At 42.2% G+C, this 16,096-nt stretch overlaps 2 protein-coding genes across 2 annotated transcripts in view; both read left to right on the top strand.

Moving 5' to 3' along the window:
- Positions 1 to 5,759, top strand: part of c2cd2l (c2cd2 like) — a 22,794-nt gene extending 17,035 nt beyond the window's left edge. Inside the window, exons 9-15 of the mRNA XM_037687555.1 lie at positions 105 to 169; positions 401 to 522; positions 712 to 883; positions 955 to 1,053; positions 1,289 to 1,422; positions 3,519 to 3,732; positions 5,185 to 5,759. Coding sequence (XP_037543483.1) covers positions 105 to 169; positions 401 to 522; positions 712 to 883; positions 955 to 1,053; positions 1,289 to 1,422; positions 3,519 to 3,732; positions 5,185 to 5,438 — 1,060 coding nt within the window. The 3' untranslated portion in view covers positions 5,439 to 5,759. The remainder of the gene's footprint in view (positions 1 to 104; positions 170 to 400; positions 523 to 711; positions 884 to 954; positions 1,054 to 1,288; positions 1,423 to 3,518; positions 3,733 to 5,184) is intronic.
- Positions 5,760 to 8,872: 3,113 nt separating this feature from the next.
- LOC119420174 (histone H2AX) lies at positions 8,873 to 9,529 on the top strand. The gene has a single exon (XM_037687554.1). The coding sequence runs from the start codon at positions 8,921 to 8,923 to the stop codon at positions 9,347 to 9,349; it is 429 nt and encodes a 142-aa protein (XP_037543482.1). The 5' UTR covers positions 8,873 to 8,920; the 3' UTR covers positions 9,350 to 9,529.
- Positions 9,530 to 16,096: the final 6,567 nt, after the last annotated feature.

The raw sequence follows: 16,096 nt of genomic DNA, 5'->3' as shown, positions 1-16,096 counted from the left end.
TACCACTGCTTGCTAATTTAGCCTTTTGCAGACAGACATGGGTTTAATTGTTTCTTTAGTTCTGTCTTTCATTTCTGACATTTCTTTATTTTATTTTTTTTAAGAGATCTTGGCCCTGAAACCAAAGAGCTCAGAATAAGGCTGGTGGAGCGGAGCGGCACCAGGGAACGTAAGGAAAAGCTCAGTACTAATTTGGTCCTGGCTGCTGTCCACAAACCTGATCAGCAGCATTGTTTAGATTGCTGAAGCAAAAATGCTCAGCTGGCAGACTCACTGTAATGATCTTTGTCAAAAGCTGCACTCAAAATGACCTTTAGTTGTGTGTTTAAAAAAAAAAAAATTATTAAAAAAATTATGATTTATTTATTTATTTTTATTTTTTTGTGCTAAATCCTGATAGAGTTTCTTCCGGGTCACGCTTCTGTTGCTTGGAGCCTCCAAAGCAAAGTTCCCACTGGACAACATGTTCTGTTTCTAAGCCCCGGTGATGGCTTATCACCCGATGCCACCATCACAGCTGAGGTGAGAGACGAGAAGGAAACGGTTTCTGGGATTTTCTCAAAGTTTAAAATATTAACAAATTTAACAGCACAGTGAACTATCCATTTATCAGTGTACTGCTTGTAAACAGCTTGTTTTAATAAAGTTTGAACTCCTTTAGACATTTTTTTGCAGCAGAAGTCAGTTACTTGTTTATTTTCTTTCTGCCAGCTGCTGTATGTAGAAACCGAAGAGTTGTCCAGTTCCCATAATGCTTTGCCAATCCGCTCCTCCCTCACCCCCACCAAGAAAGTGGACGTGGACCGAACCGTCATGCCGGACGGAACCATTGTCACCACCGTCACTACCGTCCAGTCTCGAGTTAAACTCGACCGCAGCCCAGGTGAGCCAACAGGAAGATGATCTGTTGTTCTGAGGTGGCGAACGAGTTTTAATCCATTTGGTGCCTTGCAGGGGATTCCCCGCTGTGTTCACCTTCCAAAGTGGAGATGAACGAAAATAAAGCCACGGTTTTGACTGACGACAGAGGCAGCAGCAGCCCCAACCCGAGCAGTGAGTCCCAAACTGAAAACCAGATATTGTTTTACAAAACAGATGCAAAGCAGGATAAGCAGCACTTTTCGGCACACCTGGGAAGGTGCTTCTCTTCACAACCCTTATGGTTCTTTTAGGAGTTTAACATACAAACTTTCTACAAAAGACCCATTTTTAAAGGTTGTCTCATGCCACAAGTGTCAATTTCACAATGTGTCTGAACACTGATTTCCACATTTGTTGTTTTTCGCAGGGAGCAGTCGCCTCTCTAATGGCCTGGATCCTGTTGCAGAGACAGCGATTCGGCAGCTGACGGAGTCTGCATCTAAAATGGCACGGAAGACGCCGACAAAGAGGAGCACACTAATCATCTCTGGGGTGTCAAAGGTCAGAGAACGGACACCGCGTCCTGCTGAATTTGTCCCGTTGCCAAATAAAAGCCACAAACGAAAAGGTTTCCCTCCACCTTTCAGATACATCCCACCTTTGTTTCCACTCAGTTCGTTTAGATTAAAGGGCCCAGCATACTCGGTCCGAAGCCGAGCATTTGATTTGCGGTCATGTGGTTGCGGGATGTTCGTTTAGGCGCACACCTTCATAGTCTACGAGACACACAGCACAGAGCTCCTGGGAAACCTCTCCCGCTGCAGTATACGTCACCGCGCGGGTTTCTTCCTGCATGGCATCAAATCTCTCATGAAGGAAGCGCCACATGTTTCAGCAGACAGACTCCAGATGTCTGCACGATGTCCATCCAGGAGTCTTTGACCATTTCACTAATTTAGTGTTTCAACGGTCGTACAGCTGAATGTCTGGGCACATTTCTGCACTGACGAACACGCCCACGAACTTCTGACCAGTACACAATACTTGGTGCATACGCCCTGTGAGAAGAACTTCGGTACGGGTCTGTGTTGAGAAGAATCAGGCAAAGCTGCAAGAACAAAATGACGTGATTTTCATCACACACCTGCATCAATGAGATACAAATTTCTCTTATTGCTCTGATTTTTTTTTTTTTTTTTTTTGTCAGAAAGAAATTGATCACATCTAATGGAAGAAATCTCAAATTCGGTTCTGAATGTGGCTGGGCCTTAGAGCTCCACATGGAATATAAAAAGTAATGACACAGAGCCAGGCAATACGAGTGTGATCTAAATATAAACCACAATCGCAGCTCCCCCGTTGAACCACTTTATCGTAGAATGAGAGCCTTCTGACCTGATTTTTGCCTGAAGATCTGCAGAAATCCTCAGAGAGTGTGTGTGTGTGTAAAGGCAGTGCTTTTGACACAGATTTACTGGAATTATTGGACCCTTTTTATGTTAAACTTAAGTATACAGACAATTCCAAGAGTGTATAAAAGGAATTGATTTACATTTACTCATTCAAACATTATTTATACAGGTTGGTCTCATTGAGCCTTGAGGACTCATTTACAAGAGAGACCTGTTTTCAACAAAGAATGATGACAACAGGAGACGGTCGTAAAAGAAAGCTTATAAATTGAGAAAAAAATAAATGAAAGAAAATTATATTTAAAAAACTAAACAAAAGCAGATACCGTATTTTCCGCCGTACACGTTGCATCAGTCCAAATATGTCTAGTAAAGTGGATAAATCCATAAATACATCGCTTTGACGAATACGTCATATCTATTATGCGTCACCGCTGACAACCCATGTGTTGTGCCAAAAATTGATTGGCTGCCACATGGCGACCGTGGGAGCGTACACGGGAGGACTCTCTGCTTTTCTTCAAAATTTAACAAAATAACCACCTAAAAACAATTATTTGTTTGCTCGAAATTATAGCAAATGTGTGTCTCAGTCTAACTTTTTCTTAATAAATGTACTTTGACGATCAAATCAGCTGCATTTCAAAAGCCGATACGCGGAAGCAGGAGCGTGCATGGGAGAACCCACTGTGCATTTCTTCAAAATTTAACAAGATAACCACCTAAAAACAATTATTTGTTTGCTCGAAATTATAGTAGAGGTGTGTCTCAGTTGCACTTTTCCTTAATAAATGCACTTCTATGGTCAAATCAGCTTCACTTTGCCGGTGCGGTGCAGCGAATTGAAGCTGGTTTGACGTTTGCTCCAGGCATGATCCCTGAGCTGGATGAAGGTGGCAGGCTATGGCAAGTGTCATTAATAGCCACTTTTACCTATTACATGACACAACAGCATGCCATAATACTCGAGTGCCATCTAGTGGCTGAAAATGGTAGTGTTCAATATTTTCAGTCAGAATGAATGAAAACGGTCATATCTCAGATAAAAATTGGTTTTAAATATGGAAAAAATCCATAAATAATTCACTTCAGCGTATAAGTCGCAGGGCATGCAAATTATGCAAAAAAAAAAAAGACATATTGGCTGAAAAATGTGGTATATTGTAAAGTGATGTATACCTTGTATGTATTAAGATAAAATGCATTCACTTTAGTTTTAGTGACACATCCTCTGATTCTCATCAGATTCCACTCGGTGAGGATCACTGCACGTTATCAAGCGGCTACGCAGCGGCCATGGACGCAGCCGTGCACGGCAACCACTACAGGACAGGCCAACACCAGGACCCGGATGAAACCACACCCTCCGACGTGTCGGAGCGTCCCTCTGTGGATGATGTGGAATCTGATACTGGTTCCGCTGGGGCCTTGGAAACCCGCAGCCTGAAGGACCATAAAGGTAACAGACTGCTGACCGGAGCGAGACGTGAAATCGTTGCTGGAACACAAAATTAAGCAAGTTAAATATTCGTTTTGCAAATTGGAAGAATCTTTTTCTGTCCCTAAAGCGTACATTGAATAATACATTTTAATAATTCTAAAAAAAAGTTGAGTCCGGTCCTCTGGACGGATTCTTCTTTATTGAAAAGTTTCGTTTTTTTATCCAGAAGACTTCTTCAGTCTGAGGAGCTGCAACAAACTGTCTTATAAGCATCAAATTCTCATAAACAGCTTTGCCATTAATAAGTGTGGCTCCCCTCGGCTCTCTTCTTGGTTCTTCTCATGTGCAGTTTGCCACTACAGTGGAGGCTGACCTGTTTCCTGCTCTGTGGGCGGGATCATAACTGGTCTTTTTGTGTTTGAGCCACTCCGCCCGTTGTGGTCCTTAAATAATTGGACTTAAATTTTGTTAGCTTATCCCAGCACTGCTTATAAGTCTGGGTGTAGTCATGCTGTGCCATCATTTCCAATATCTCTCTGTAAATGTGCTTAATTCTTGAGGAACTATCCGTCAACATGATGGGGACGTGGAGGTTCAGATGTAGTTTGCAGTTTTGCTGGATGAGTCATTCAGTGACATAGCTCCGCTGGCCATTCAATGGTGGTCCCATAAACCAGGCTTTTATGGGACCACCTTGTGGATACCAGCAGTGGGCAGGCCCTTAACTGGTGCTGTGTAACAGTGACTGAGCTGACAGCGCCCTCTGGAGGTTGTACTGCTCCATGTACTTCAGATTATTTAGAAAACTCTATTTTGAACATTTAAACATACAGCTGAATTAAAACTGAAACGTAGTGTGTGAATATGTGTTCAACCCACTAAAGTAAATCCTTTTTGCAGCAGTAAGCCTCTTCACATGTGTCTCCATGAGTTGGCACACGACCAAACTGCTCCCGATCCTTCAGGTTCGATGGGTGTGTCACGGGTGCAGCAGTTTATCCATCCATCCATTATCTTTACCCGCTTCTTCCTTTTCGGGTCGCGGGTCCAGCCATCACTGTGCGAGAGGCAGGGGACGCCCTGGACAGGTCTCCAGTACATCACAGAGACACATCAAGACAAACCATTCACTCACACACCCACGCATGCACGGAGAGAGCATGCAAACTTCACCCAAAAAGGCCCCCGGACTGGGATTTGAACCGGGGACCTGCTCGCTGAGAGGCAGCAGCTCGACCAGTTGTGCCACCGTGCTGCCCTGCGACAGTTTATTTTATATTTTAATTTTTTACACCAGAGTTCAGAGGTCTGGACCGGGCCATTCCAGGACATTTAACAGTTTGTCCTTGAACCATTGGTGTGTGGTGGTAAAGCAGTGATGTCATCACATCAGTCATTTAGTTAGTAGATGGATCTAGTTTTAGTTTATACAACTCTGCAGTGATGTTTTGTATCGTTTGCTTCCTGCAGTGGGTTTCCTCCAGAGCGGCTCGAAGCTGTTGTTCCGCAGAAAACGCCGAGAGAAGGAGCCCTGCCTCAGCCAGTCCCACGAGGACATTTCCAACATGGGCAACAACTTCGCCGCCCCAGCCACGAGCAGCAGCCGTAAGAAGTCCGGCAGCTTCTCCCACCGTCTCATCAAGCGCTTCTCCTTCCGCTCGTCCGGCAAATCGAAAGGCAACGCCTCCGCCACGAACGGAGGAGCAAACTCCGTGGAGAACTGATCAGGAGGGCCGGCGGAGCCCAAGAAGGGAAAGGCTTCATCACTTTGTGGGTCGTCTTTACAAGAGGATGCTGCTGGGAGGGATCCTCTTTAACGCCCCCTCGGTACTGAAGTCAGGTGTGACGGGTCCAAACTGAGGAGATGAACTTCACTTTCTGCGAGGAGAATAATCAGCAGCTCTGTGGGAAGGAAGGAGTCACTACGATGAAACACTTTGAGCATAGTTTGAACACAAACTAGCATTTAATCGAGACCGGGGGTGGAAATGATCAATTTAATGATGTAGATGCACTTTGGACTGATGGGGTGTTTTTTTTTGGTAACAGCACATATGATTTTTTTCTTGGTTGTAAAAAGATAATTTATAAAACGTGCTATTTATTTTATGTCACCAAAAAGTCATCCTAGCTGCGTTGCACTGTAAAATAGTGACTTAGGCGTTCTTTTCTATGCAAATTTAATTTTGAAGTCATCATTTAATTAAGTTAAGATAAATCGATCAATCTGTGCCGTGTTGTTGCAATTGCTTTAAAGATGCTTCATGTTTTATCTCGTATGGAATAAATCAAAAAGGGATGGTATATTTCTGTTAGTTCTGTGTGAGGAAGTTGCCTTTCTGTGGGACATCGCGACAGCTAATTCGATCAGCCAGCATCTCTCAGACTTATGTTGGGCAATAAGTTTAAAGAAATCAGAACACAATCCGGTCCTGCTGACTTGATGCAGATAGAGGCAACACTTTTAATACTTCACAGAAAACACGTTTTAAAGGAAGCGCTGCTGACGTTTGGTCAGTTTATCACGCGGCAGGTCATCCTGAGGAGAAGCTGTCTCAGGGCTGGAAACTCAAATCAGCAGCTAAACACGTAAAACCTGCTGCTTCCATTAAAAACTAACAGAACCAATACATAAAAACTACATTTTTTGGGGGTTATTTGTGTTTTCCTTTGGAACATAAGAACATGCTTTGAGTGACTGCAATCATTTTGAGACCTGGAGATAATTTAATTTGTTTTTGAGCAGAAACGTTAAAACGACCCCAAACGTGGCTGCTGTCGTATCAACACGCCACAAAACGGCACTGAAAGCACACTGTAAAAATACACAATGTATATAGATGTGAAACAGAGTGGCTGCTAAATTTAGGATGTGTAAGACCCGTCTTCTTTTAAAAATGTAATTTCTGCAAATAAATTATTTTTCAAGCGGTTACGTTGTCTGTGCACTTTACTGTGGACTGTGAAAGAAAGTTTTATTGAGCTGCTTGGGTCGAACCCCAATTTTTATTAATGTCTAAAATTAACTAAATGAATTCCTGAACTTATCCTTAAGAGATAAATATGTAAATCTTAATGACTTTTATTTTATTTGCATTTCCAGTTTTATTGCTTTTAGAGTCTGGGTCGCTACAGGAGCTGTTTTTACAGAAGATATGTCAACCCACTAGTACAGAAGAAGATTGGAGCCACAGCAATAAAACAAAAAACATCAGAGTTCTTACTTTAATCTTCGGTTTTTGACTTTATTCTCAGAATTCTGAGGGGAACAAAGTAATCTTGAGATTGGAGTCAAAATTTTGAAGAAAGAATAACAGTGGCCCTAATCCTCATCCTCATGCTAATATGCTGTACTAATATTTTATTAATAAACAGTAAAATGTGGCCCTGTGGTTTCTGGGTCCTTGTACACTTAAATAATGCCCGACTGTTCTCATGTTCTTACGCTTTAAGACTATTTAAACTTTTCATTCCATCCTGCTTGGCCTGTTTTATTTTTTGTTTTAGTGTCTTCAAAGCTAAAAAAAAGTCTGAAACTGTATAAAACGTTATAAAAGTCTGGAAATGTGCATATTTAGTTGTAATATGGAGGGACACAGAGACAAATGAGACAACCATTCACTCTCACTCACCTAGAGACAATTTAGAGTTACCAATCAGTCTAACATGCATGTTTTTGATCTGTGGGAGGAAACTGGAGTACCCAGAGAAAACACACACATGATGGGAGAGAACATACAAACTCCACCTACAAAGCTTCATGTGGAAAATATGGTAAGGAAACTGAAAGTGAAACTGGGTTTCTTTATCAGAAACAGATCCTGTCTAACTCTGAATGCTAGGAAACGCCTTGTAACTGCAACTTTCCTTCTCTCCATTGACTACGGTGACATTGTCTATATGTACGCTCCTACAAGAACCCTGCAGATGCTGGATGCTGTCTATCACGGTGCACTAAGATTCATAACTGGTTATAACTACCGTACCCATCACTGCACCCTGTATTCACTGGTTAATTGGTCATCATTAACTTCACACAGACTCTCCCACAGGTACATTTTCATCTTTAAATCACTTCTTGGTGTGTTGCCTTAAAAAAAAAACATGTCTCTGCATGAGTGCAGCTACAGTGTGCGCTCTCAGGACATGATTACATGCAGTGTCCCCTCAGTGAGGACTGAACTAGGCCTTCTCCTACTCCTCACCTGTTTCCTGGACTATCTTGCAAAAAGATCTGAAGCTCTCGACCTTGACCTCTCTAAGTGACTTTAAGTTCCTGGCAAAAACCAATGCAGACATGTTCCTGTTTTTAGTTTTCTAAATCACCTTATAATCTAGCTGTTTTTTTGCTACTCCTCCTCTTGATTGTCCTTTTAGTTGCAATTTTGTTTCTATTTGTAAAAAAAAAAGAGATACTTAAATTTGTATGCCTATTTTATGACCGTCTACTGTTGTTATCCATTGTTGTCATCACTCTGTTAAGAAACCAGGTGTCTCTTGTAAATGAGTCCCCGAGGCTCAATGGGATTAACCTGTCTAAATAAAGGTTGAATGAAAAAATGGTGGAAATAGAAGTATAAAAAAAATTTATTACTGAATGCCCATTTTTTAATCCTAAAACCATAACCTGCATGTGTGGATCTGTGTGGATTTTTTTTAGGTTTAAATTAGTTTTAAAAATAATTAGAATAACTTCCAGCACATTATTTTATTAAATAATTCTGTCTCATGGCTGAAACATGTTAAAGTGCCTCGTGGTCTCTCAGAAGTGCAGATTAGGATATAATTCAATAGTCTATTGTAGTCAGTACCAAATTTTTATACATTTATTTCATATTTTCACTGTATTTTAATGCAGTTCGCTAATTTAAAGCGCCAAAAATTTCAAAGCTGGAGGGAAGACAGTTGATTGGTGTTCCCTGTCCGCCTCTTCACACGTGACCACTAGAGGAATCAACCAATCGGATTTGTCAGTTCTCCATATCTCTTCGTGATTGGTTTACCGCGGGGACAGTTAAATTACTTGTCACGTACTTCCGGGTATCTGTGGCCACCTAAGCCAATCATATTAGACTATTTTCTAAACCGTCCAATCATAGTTTAGGGCGGGACAAACTGTGGGGTTTATATCCAGGTCATCCGTGCGTCTTTCACATTTCGCCTAAACTCTTTATCTGGTTTGCTCGTAGAAGAAGTCATCTGAATAATGTCTGGAAGAGGTAAAACCGGAGCTAAGGCCCGTGCCAAGGCTAAGACCCGCAGCTCCCGCGCTGGTCTACAGTTCCCCGTGGGCCGCGTCCACCGTCTCCTCCGCAAAGGTAACTACGCCGAGAGAGTAGGAGCCGGAGCCCCGGTTTACCTGGCCGCCGTCCTCGAGTACCTCACGGCCGAGATCCTGGAGTTGGCCGGCAACGCCGCCAGGGACAACAAGAAGACCCGCATCATCCCCCGCCACCTGCAGCTGGCCGTCCGCAACGACGAGGAGCTGAACAAACTGCTCGGCGGCGTGACCATCGCTCAGGGCGGGGTGCTGCCCAACATCCAGGCCGTCCTGCTGCCCAAGAAGACCGGCCAGTCCACACCGAGCTCCGGCAAGGCGGGAAAGAAGGCCTCCTCTCAGTCTCAGGAGTATTAGCTGCTGCTAACGCTGAACCCAAAGGCCCTTTTCAGGGCCACCCCACCTCCACAAGAGCAGTTTCCTCTTCACACCAACCTCTGCTTTCATTTCTGGAATCTGACTCCAGTTTTTGTCATCAAATGAGCACTGTGACTGCAGCTGATGGACAAAGCAACTTTCACTCACCTATTTTCTGTGTTTTCAAGAAACCTTTTGCCTTCAGTCACTTAAATAAAACTCAAATTTGCTCTAAATCAAGTTTGGTTTCCTGTAGGTTTGCACCACAAGATTGAATTAAACTAAAACGCATAATTTTGAGGCTGATTTTATGACCCCAGCATGTGATCTTTGGGACTTGTGTAGGTGACCTAGATGTTTGTGTGGTTCCAACCCTACACATGTTCTAACGGTTTCTGCTCCAGGTGTTTCCTTTTCACACACGTGAGCACGAAGATCTGATGAAAGTAGCTTGACAAAATTAAAAGGGGTAACATTCAAACTTATTACTGATACTTTACATTACAATTTGACCATTTTAATTCTGTATTAACTCTTTAATTGATTAATTTTTCTGGCCTGACTTGCATTTCCTGCAAGTGTCCTGCCTAAACATCTCCTTGGATGATGAAAGACCTAAAACCATCGTCCTTCAACATTTTGCTGTAAATTGCTGGTGTTGAATCAGACGGTCATACTGTGCTAAAGTTTACTGAGTTTAGGAGCCTCTTCCTGCTTGAATGACTCGATCAATGGGTTTAATCAAACTAAATATCTTCTGATAACGGGTGCTAGTCCAGAGTTCTGCAACCTCTTGGATCTAAACAGTCGGTTCTGCCTCTTTCCTCAGAATAAAATGTGTCCAGAGCTGGAAAACCTGCTACAACTGGGATTGTCAACTGTCGGCCGCTTCATAGTTGGTTAGAGTGGGTGTTTTCAGCCAGTGGGGGGCTGACATCATTAAAAGTGAAAGTACATAATGAACACTTCTAGGGGTGCACCCGCCGATCCAGTTTCTAAAAAGTCTGACCTGCTGATTCTGATTTAGTTTTATAAGCGACACCGTCAGGTGTTATATGGTCACAATGCACCTTTAATTTCCCCAATCTTATTGATTGAAAAACAAACCCTTGAACAATATACAAACTTGTTTTAACTGGCCATGAGGTAGTGCTCTGAAATATGAATGAAGTTAAGACGATTCTTGTTGAAACTAAAGAAATCGGTTTCTCATTGACCGATTTCCCAAAATTAAGGAAATAGGGGCCGATTTTATCAGTGCACCCCTGGATACTTCATTTTAGAGAAAAGACTATTTAGGCCAAGAAGGGAAAAAAAAAGATAAAAACCACTTCAAACCAATTTTGATTAAAAAAAATTAAACACTGAACTCTGCAGGTCTATGTGAAGTAAACATTACTGGTAAGTGTTCTACTTTGAAGTAATAAATCACAGGGTTAACGTGGATTATTTATTTTGACTGTTCTCTTTATTTCTAATTCTTACTGTTGTCAAGCTGACCATGTTGTTCGAAACGATTGTCTTTAAGGTGTTCCTAAAGATCCCCCTGTACGGCTGGACGCTGGATCATTGTATTTTCTTCAGGGGGTCGCCACAGTGAACTAACTCGCATGAAGACTTGGCAATTATTTTATGCCCGGTGCCCTTCCTGATGAAACCACAGACCACCGAGCTACCACAGCCTTCTGTGTGGAGCAGAGAGCTGCCATCTAGGGCACCCTGGGGAGCAGATGGTGGGCTGAGGGCCCAGAGGAAAACAAATGAGGGTGGAGGCAAGTGTGGGCGTTTCACCTTTTCCACCCACATTTTGATGTCGGTCCAGGGAGTTGAACCGGCAACTTTCCAATCACAGGCCCACCTTCTCGAACCTCTGCACCACCACGTCCCGGGCTTCGGATGCATTAAGTGACTGCATTTATAGAAAACTGTTAAAACGAGCCTCTTCTGGTGTGCATAAAAACGATAAAATTCAATCTCATGTTCGTTAAGGTCGAAGCTTCAAAGAGCCGCAGGCTGCAGACCCCCTGGCTGATTGGAGGCAAAATATAAAGGACGCCTCAAGACTTGTGCACAGCACTGCTCCTTCCTGAGTGCTTTGCTAAAACTTTTATACATCCAAACAGTTTTTTTTTAATGTAGCACAAAGTGACAGAATAATGTGCAGTTCATAAGTTTGACCACCAGGGGTCAGTCTTCGTTTTGATGTCCTTTGGTGTCTTCGTTTAATCCGGAGGACTGCTCATCTGACCCAGGTAGTTCCAATAGATGAAAATCCTAAAAACCCAGAGAAGTGTGTCATCACCTCTGAAACCTCACCCTGAGGGTCCTGTTAGACCTCAGTGCTGCATTTGATACAGTTCATATGATAGTGCAATTACAGGAACGGCTCCAAATTAATTAAATCATATCTGATATCCATTTAGTAAATGTAAATAATGAAGCTTCCTCATACACCAAAGATAGTCATGGAGTTCCTCAGGGTTCAGTGCTTGGCCCAATACTTTTTACTTTATGTATGCTTCCATTAGGTAAAGTTATTAAACAGCATGGGATCATTTTTCATTGTTATGCTGATGATACATGACAGGTATACTTCCTGTGCAGGTGTGGTGTTTAATGTGTTAGAGATGCACGGCTGAAATCATTTCTTTCAGCAGGAGGCGAGCGGGCAAATATTTACGTTGTATAGACGATAAATGCGACGTGATGCAACAAGTCTGAGCCGAGTCCCGGACAGGCTGAACCAATTACCCGGGCCTTGATGACGTGTCCAACACCAACATCCAGCCAGGTCCAGATGGTCCTCAGAGGCTGGGATATTTATACGTTTCTAAACTGTCTTAAAAAAAGGAAGTCTGGCTCCTTAGAAGCAAAGTATTTCAGCTGCAAGACATTTTGACTCTACTGTTGTAACTTCATGGGTAAAAGAAGAGGAGTGTGAGGCACCTTTTGGTCATGGATTACAGTGAGGTAAACTTATTTTTAGTCAAGCCAACATATTTTCTGTCGTAAAATGTAAACTTTTCAGCTCAACTTTGTGAGAAAATAGACAGGAAAAGAAGAAGGTGGGTGGAAAGGGCTGGAAAGAGGGATGGACCTGGCAGAAGGATGAGTGTAGGCTCACCAAAATATTCACTTTGAAAAGAACTCAGCTGCAGAGGAGACCAGCGGAGACAACCTGGGAACGACTTTACACAAAACTGTTTGGGATGACGCCTCATCTTGTGTTTTTATTCTTTGGACTGGACCCAGCCGTGGAAAAGGAAATGCTCTCTGCCAGTTTGGGTAAATAGAAACAAAGATGTTTGCTCGTTCGGAGTGCGTCTGCTTGTTTTGTAGAGATGTAAAAAGAAAACTGACGGAGTTTGATCATCACGAGCACTTTTCTACTGTAATGGAGGAGCAGGTGGACTGGTTCCAGTTTGTGAATGAACACTTTCCTGTGAGGATCCAGCTCCTTTTGAGGGCTTCAGGTGTCGACTAATGTGCAGTGAGAAGAAGTTTAATCCTAACTGGGAGGTGCACACGTGCCTGACTGAGCATATTTTATTGGAAAATTCGAACACTGTCTAAACTGTGTTGATTTTGCACATAGCTGTGACAGATTGCAGAGCTGTGCGAGTTGAGTGGGCAGATGTCCCAAAGGCTTCAGTGCATCTGTTTTATGAGTTAATTAAATAAAAGATTTGAGCGTATTTAATGGTTTCGTGCTCCTTTCAGTCCACTTGTCTCAGAGCAGCACTGGGCTGAATGTAGTTTATGTTTTAAAGCAGAGGTTTAAAGTAGATCAAGTGCATTTAAACTGGTGATTTTCTCCCTCGCCAGTGAAAGGCTACAAACACGCCCTCCAAAAATATATATATAAATAAATAAAATATTTCTAACTCATTTAAATGTACAGCTTTTGAGCTAAAGCCTGGTGTGAGAATAGCTGAGCCTGATCCACAACACACGGTCTGAGGGCTGGCACAAGATCTTTGTTTAACCATTCAGAGTCAACTTCTTCTGTCTGTTAGCCAAACGGACAGAATTTTATGAAACTTTCAGAAAATTATCACTGGACAGCTCTTCAACTTTTGAAGCCGATCCAATTCAAGATGGCTGCTGCAGCCAACTGACTTTAGTAAACAAACAAAAATAAAAATTATACAGATCGAGCTAAAGTTTGGTGTGAGAGTCATTTTCAACTCACACACCAGGGGCTACTCATTGCACGAACTTTGCTTAAAACATTATTATTAACCGCTGGAATTAGTCCTGTCTGTGTTAGCAAAATATCTCAAGGAACACAGGAAGGAACTCAGTGAAACTTGAGCTGAGGATGACGACTAGGATCAAAGCTTTAATTTAAGATGGCCGCCACCTTAGCAGACACCGAAATGGCTACAACACTGGAGCAGAAAAGTAAATTATCTTTCAAATGTGGATTAATCCATAAAAAATTGCAAAGCCATTGCTGTGAGGTCATATTTTAAGACACATTAGCTAGCGCTGGTGGCCATCTTGAAATTTCAAGTGGTTAATGTACTTTTCAAAATAGACCTAAAGGGAACGTCTGAAAGTTTAATGTTTGCATTTAGATTTGAAATATTTTGCAGAATTCGGTCACTTATCTGCTCCACTAGAACCGAGTCCATCTTTCAGATACTGAGCCTCATTTTACTGTGGTAGTAGCTGAGAGTTATACGTTCTCATAAGTTTACCTTGGTCTAAAACACGGTCATGAAAGACATGGAGAGAATGTGTTGCACTATTTGGATCATTTTAAATCAAGTTATGGTTTTGAAATATCTGCAGATGTGTAGCTTTTTTCTACAGGATGGTCAGTTTTGTCCCAAGAAGTATTTATCATTCAGGTTGTCATCAGAGGTCCTATCAGAGAGTGGTATTCATGTGTTCCTGTTTCTATAGAAGAAGAGGTGATCAGTACCTGGTTCTTATCAGCCTCCAAACAGCCGGAGTGCGAATTAGTTTCTCTGAAGGAGAAAAGTGTTACCATCCCCTGCTCCTCCACCTGTCTGCTGTTAACTACAGTCACCCTGCAGAGGCCTGAAGGTGTCTGCTCTTTGCTTTTACGTTCCAAAAACAAGCTGCGCAAACGAAGCGATCCAAAACTTTACTTGTTCTTCCAAAATCACACTTAGTGAGGACCTTGTGCACCGTGGTTATCAAAACGCTAAGACGCAGTACGATCTGGAGAAACGCCACGGTCAGTCAGCTGTTGTAACAGGCTCATCACAGCATTTACTGTAGGTAAAACTACAAAACCAAAGTTAAAAATATATAAATAATGACAATATTTCAGTATATTTTTACTTCAATTTTTTTTTTCAGGTAAAACTATAAACCAAAGTCAAAAATATATGAATAGTGAAAATATTTCAGTAAACTTCAATTTTTTTTTTATACACAAATAACACAAGTTTCAGACAGTTGTATAGATTCTGAGGTAGAATTCAGTATGAAAGTAGATAAAAGTAATCCTCGATACATAATCTGAGCCCTTTACGTCGTACAAGATCTTTGCTTAAAGCTTTGGCACCCCTGTTTGTCTGTTAGTAAAATATCTCATGAACAGCACACTCTCAGGAAGTGGACACGCGTCTACAACTGATTGACTTTTGATCTCAGTCCAATTTAAAGATGGCCGCTACAGCTGATTAAACTCACCCAATGAAAAAATAACTATAACTTGGTCAATTACTGATTCTGAGCTGACAGTTGATGTGGTAGTAGCTGACAGTCATGCTGAAAGTCTTGCAGTAAATTAGTTTAAAACTCTTGCATGAAAGGTGGCAGGTGATAATCATTCCTTCAAGGAAGGCTTTTAACCGAGTATTTTCATCTGCACTTTTTATGTTTTAACACAAAGGAAAATATTTATAGTTAAAGTTTCTTCTTCTACACTTTCACAGTTTTTGTCCTTAATGTGAATACTTTAGTTCCTATACCATCATTTAAAAATATATCTGATCTGTTTCCTTATTTAGAGAAGACAAACAACCATAATGACTAACATCTAAAAGGACCTTTTAAACGCTCCTCCACCTCATCACTGAGGAGAGCTGACTCACATCTCGCCTCCCTGCAGACTTCATGAGCATCTGGATCCTTAGCTGCCTCTGTTTGTTTTTCCTCTGTGAGTCGTCATCTGCTTTCATTTCCTCCATCTCCTCTCTGGCTCTCCGACCATGGGAAAAGCCTTCTGAGATCAATAGTGGAGGCTTTTCTCTCACTTTCTTCTGCCCTGTGTTTGTCTGTGGGCCAAACGCAGCTCCCTGTGGGACGCCTGAAGAGACGCTCACTTCCTGTGGTGGTTCTCTGCCGCATCGTTGCAAATGTATCGAGAAGAGAGGCTGCATTTATCAGGCAGAGATGTTCCAGCAGAGTGGAAATACATGTCTTTTTAGCAGTTTGTTCCATCAAAGAGCAGGAAGTGAGAGGACATGAGGTCTGTTCCTGCTCCTCACTCCCACACCACATGTTGCTTCTCTCATAGATCAGACCGAGCTGACGCTCTCTGGTTGTCTGGTGTGGACATACAAAACTTTCAAGAGACATTGGAAATGTTGCAGGAGTGGCTGCCACCTAAAGGGGCCCCTCGAGTTAAGATGTTGTTTATCTGCCAAATACAGAAAGGGAATCAATAAACAGGAAATCTGAGAATGTTTTGAAGCAGCAGTGCTGCTGCAAAGTCCTCCCCACTCCTCCCACACACACACACACACACACACACACACACACACA

The sequence above is a fragment of the Nematolebias whitei genome, chromosome 14 (genome assembly GCF_014905685.2).
Source record: "Nematolebias whitei isolate Nwh7 chromosome 14, NemWhi1, whole genome shotgun sequence".
NCBI classification, from domain to species: Eukaryota; Metazoa; Chordata; class Actinopteri; order Cyprinodontiformes; family Rivulidae; genus Nematolebias; species Nematolebias whitei.
This window is presented reverse-complemented; position numbering and strand designations above follow the sequence as displayed.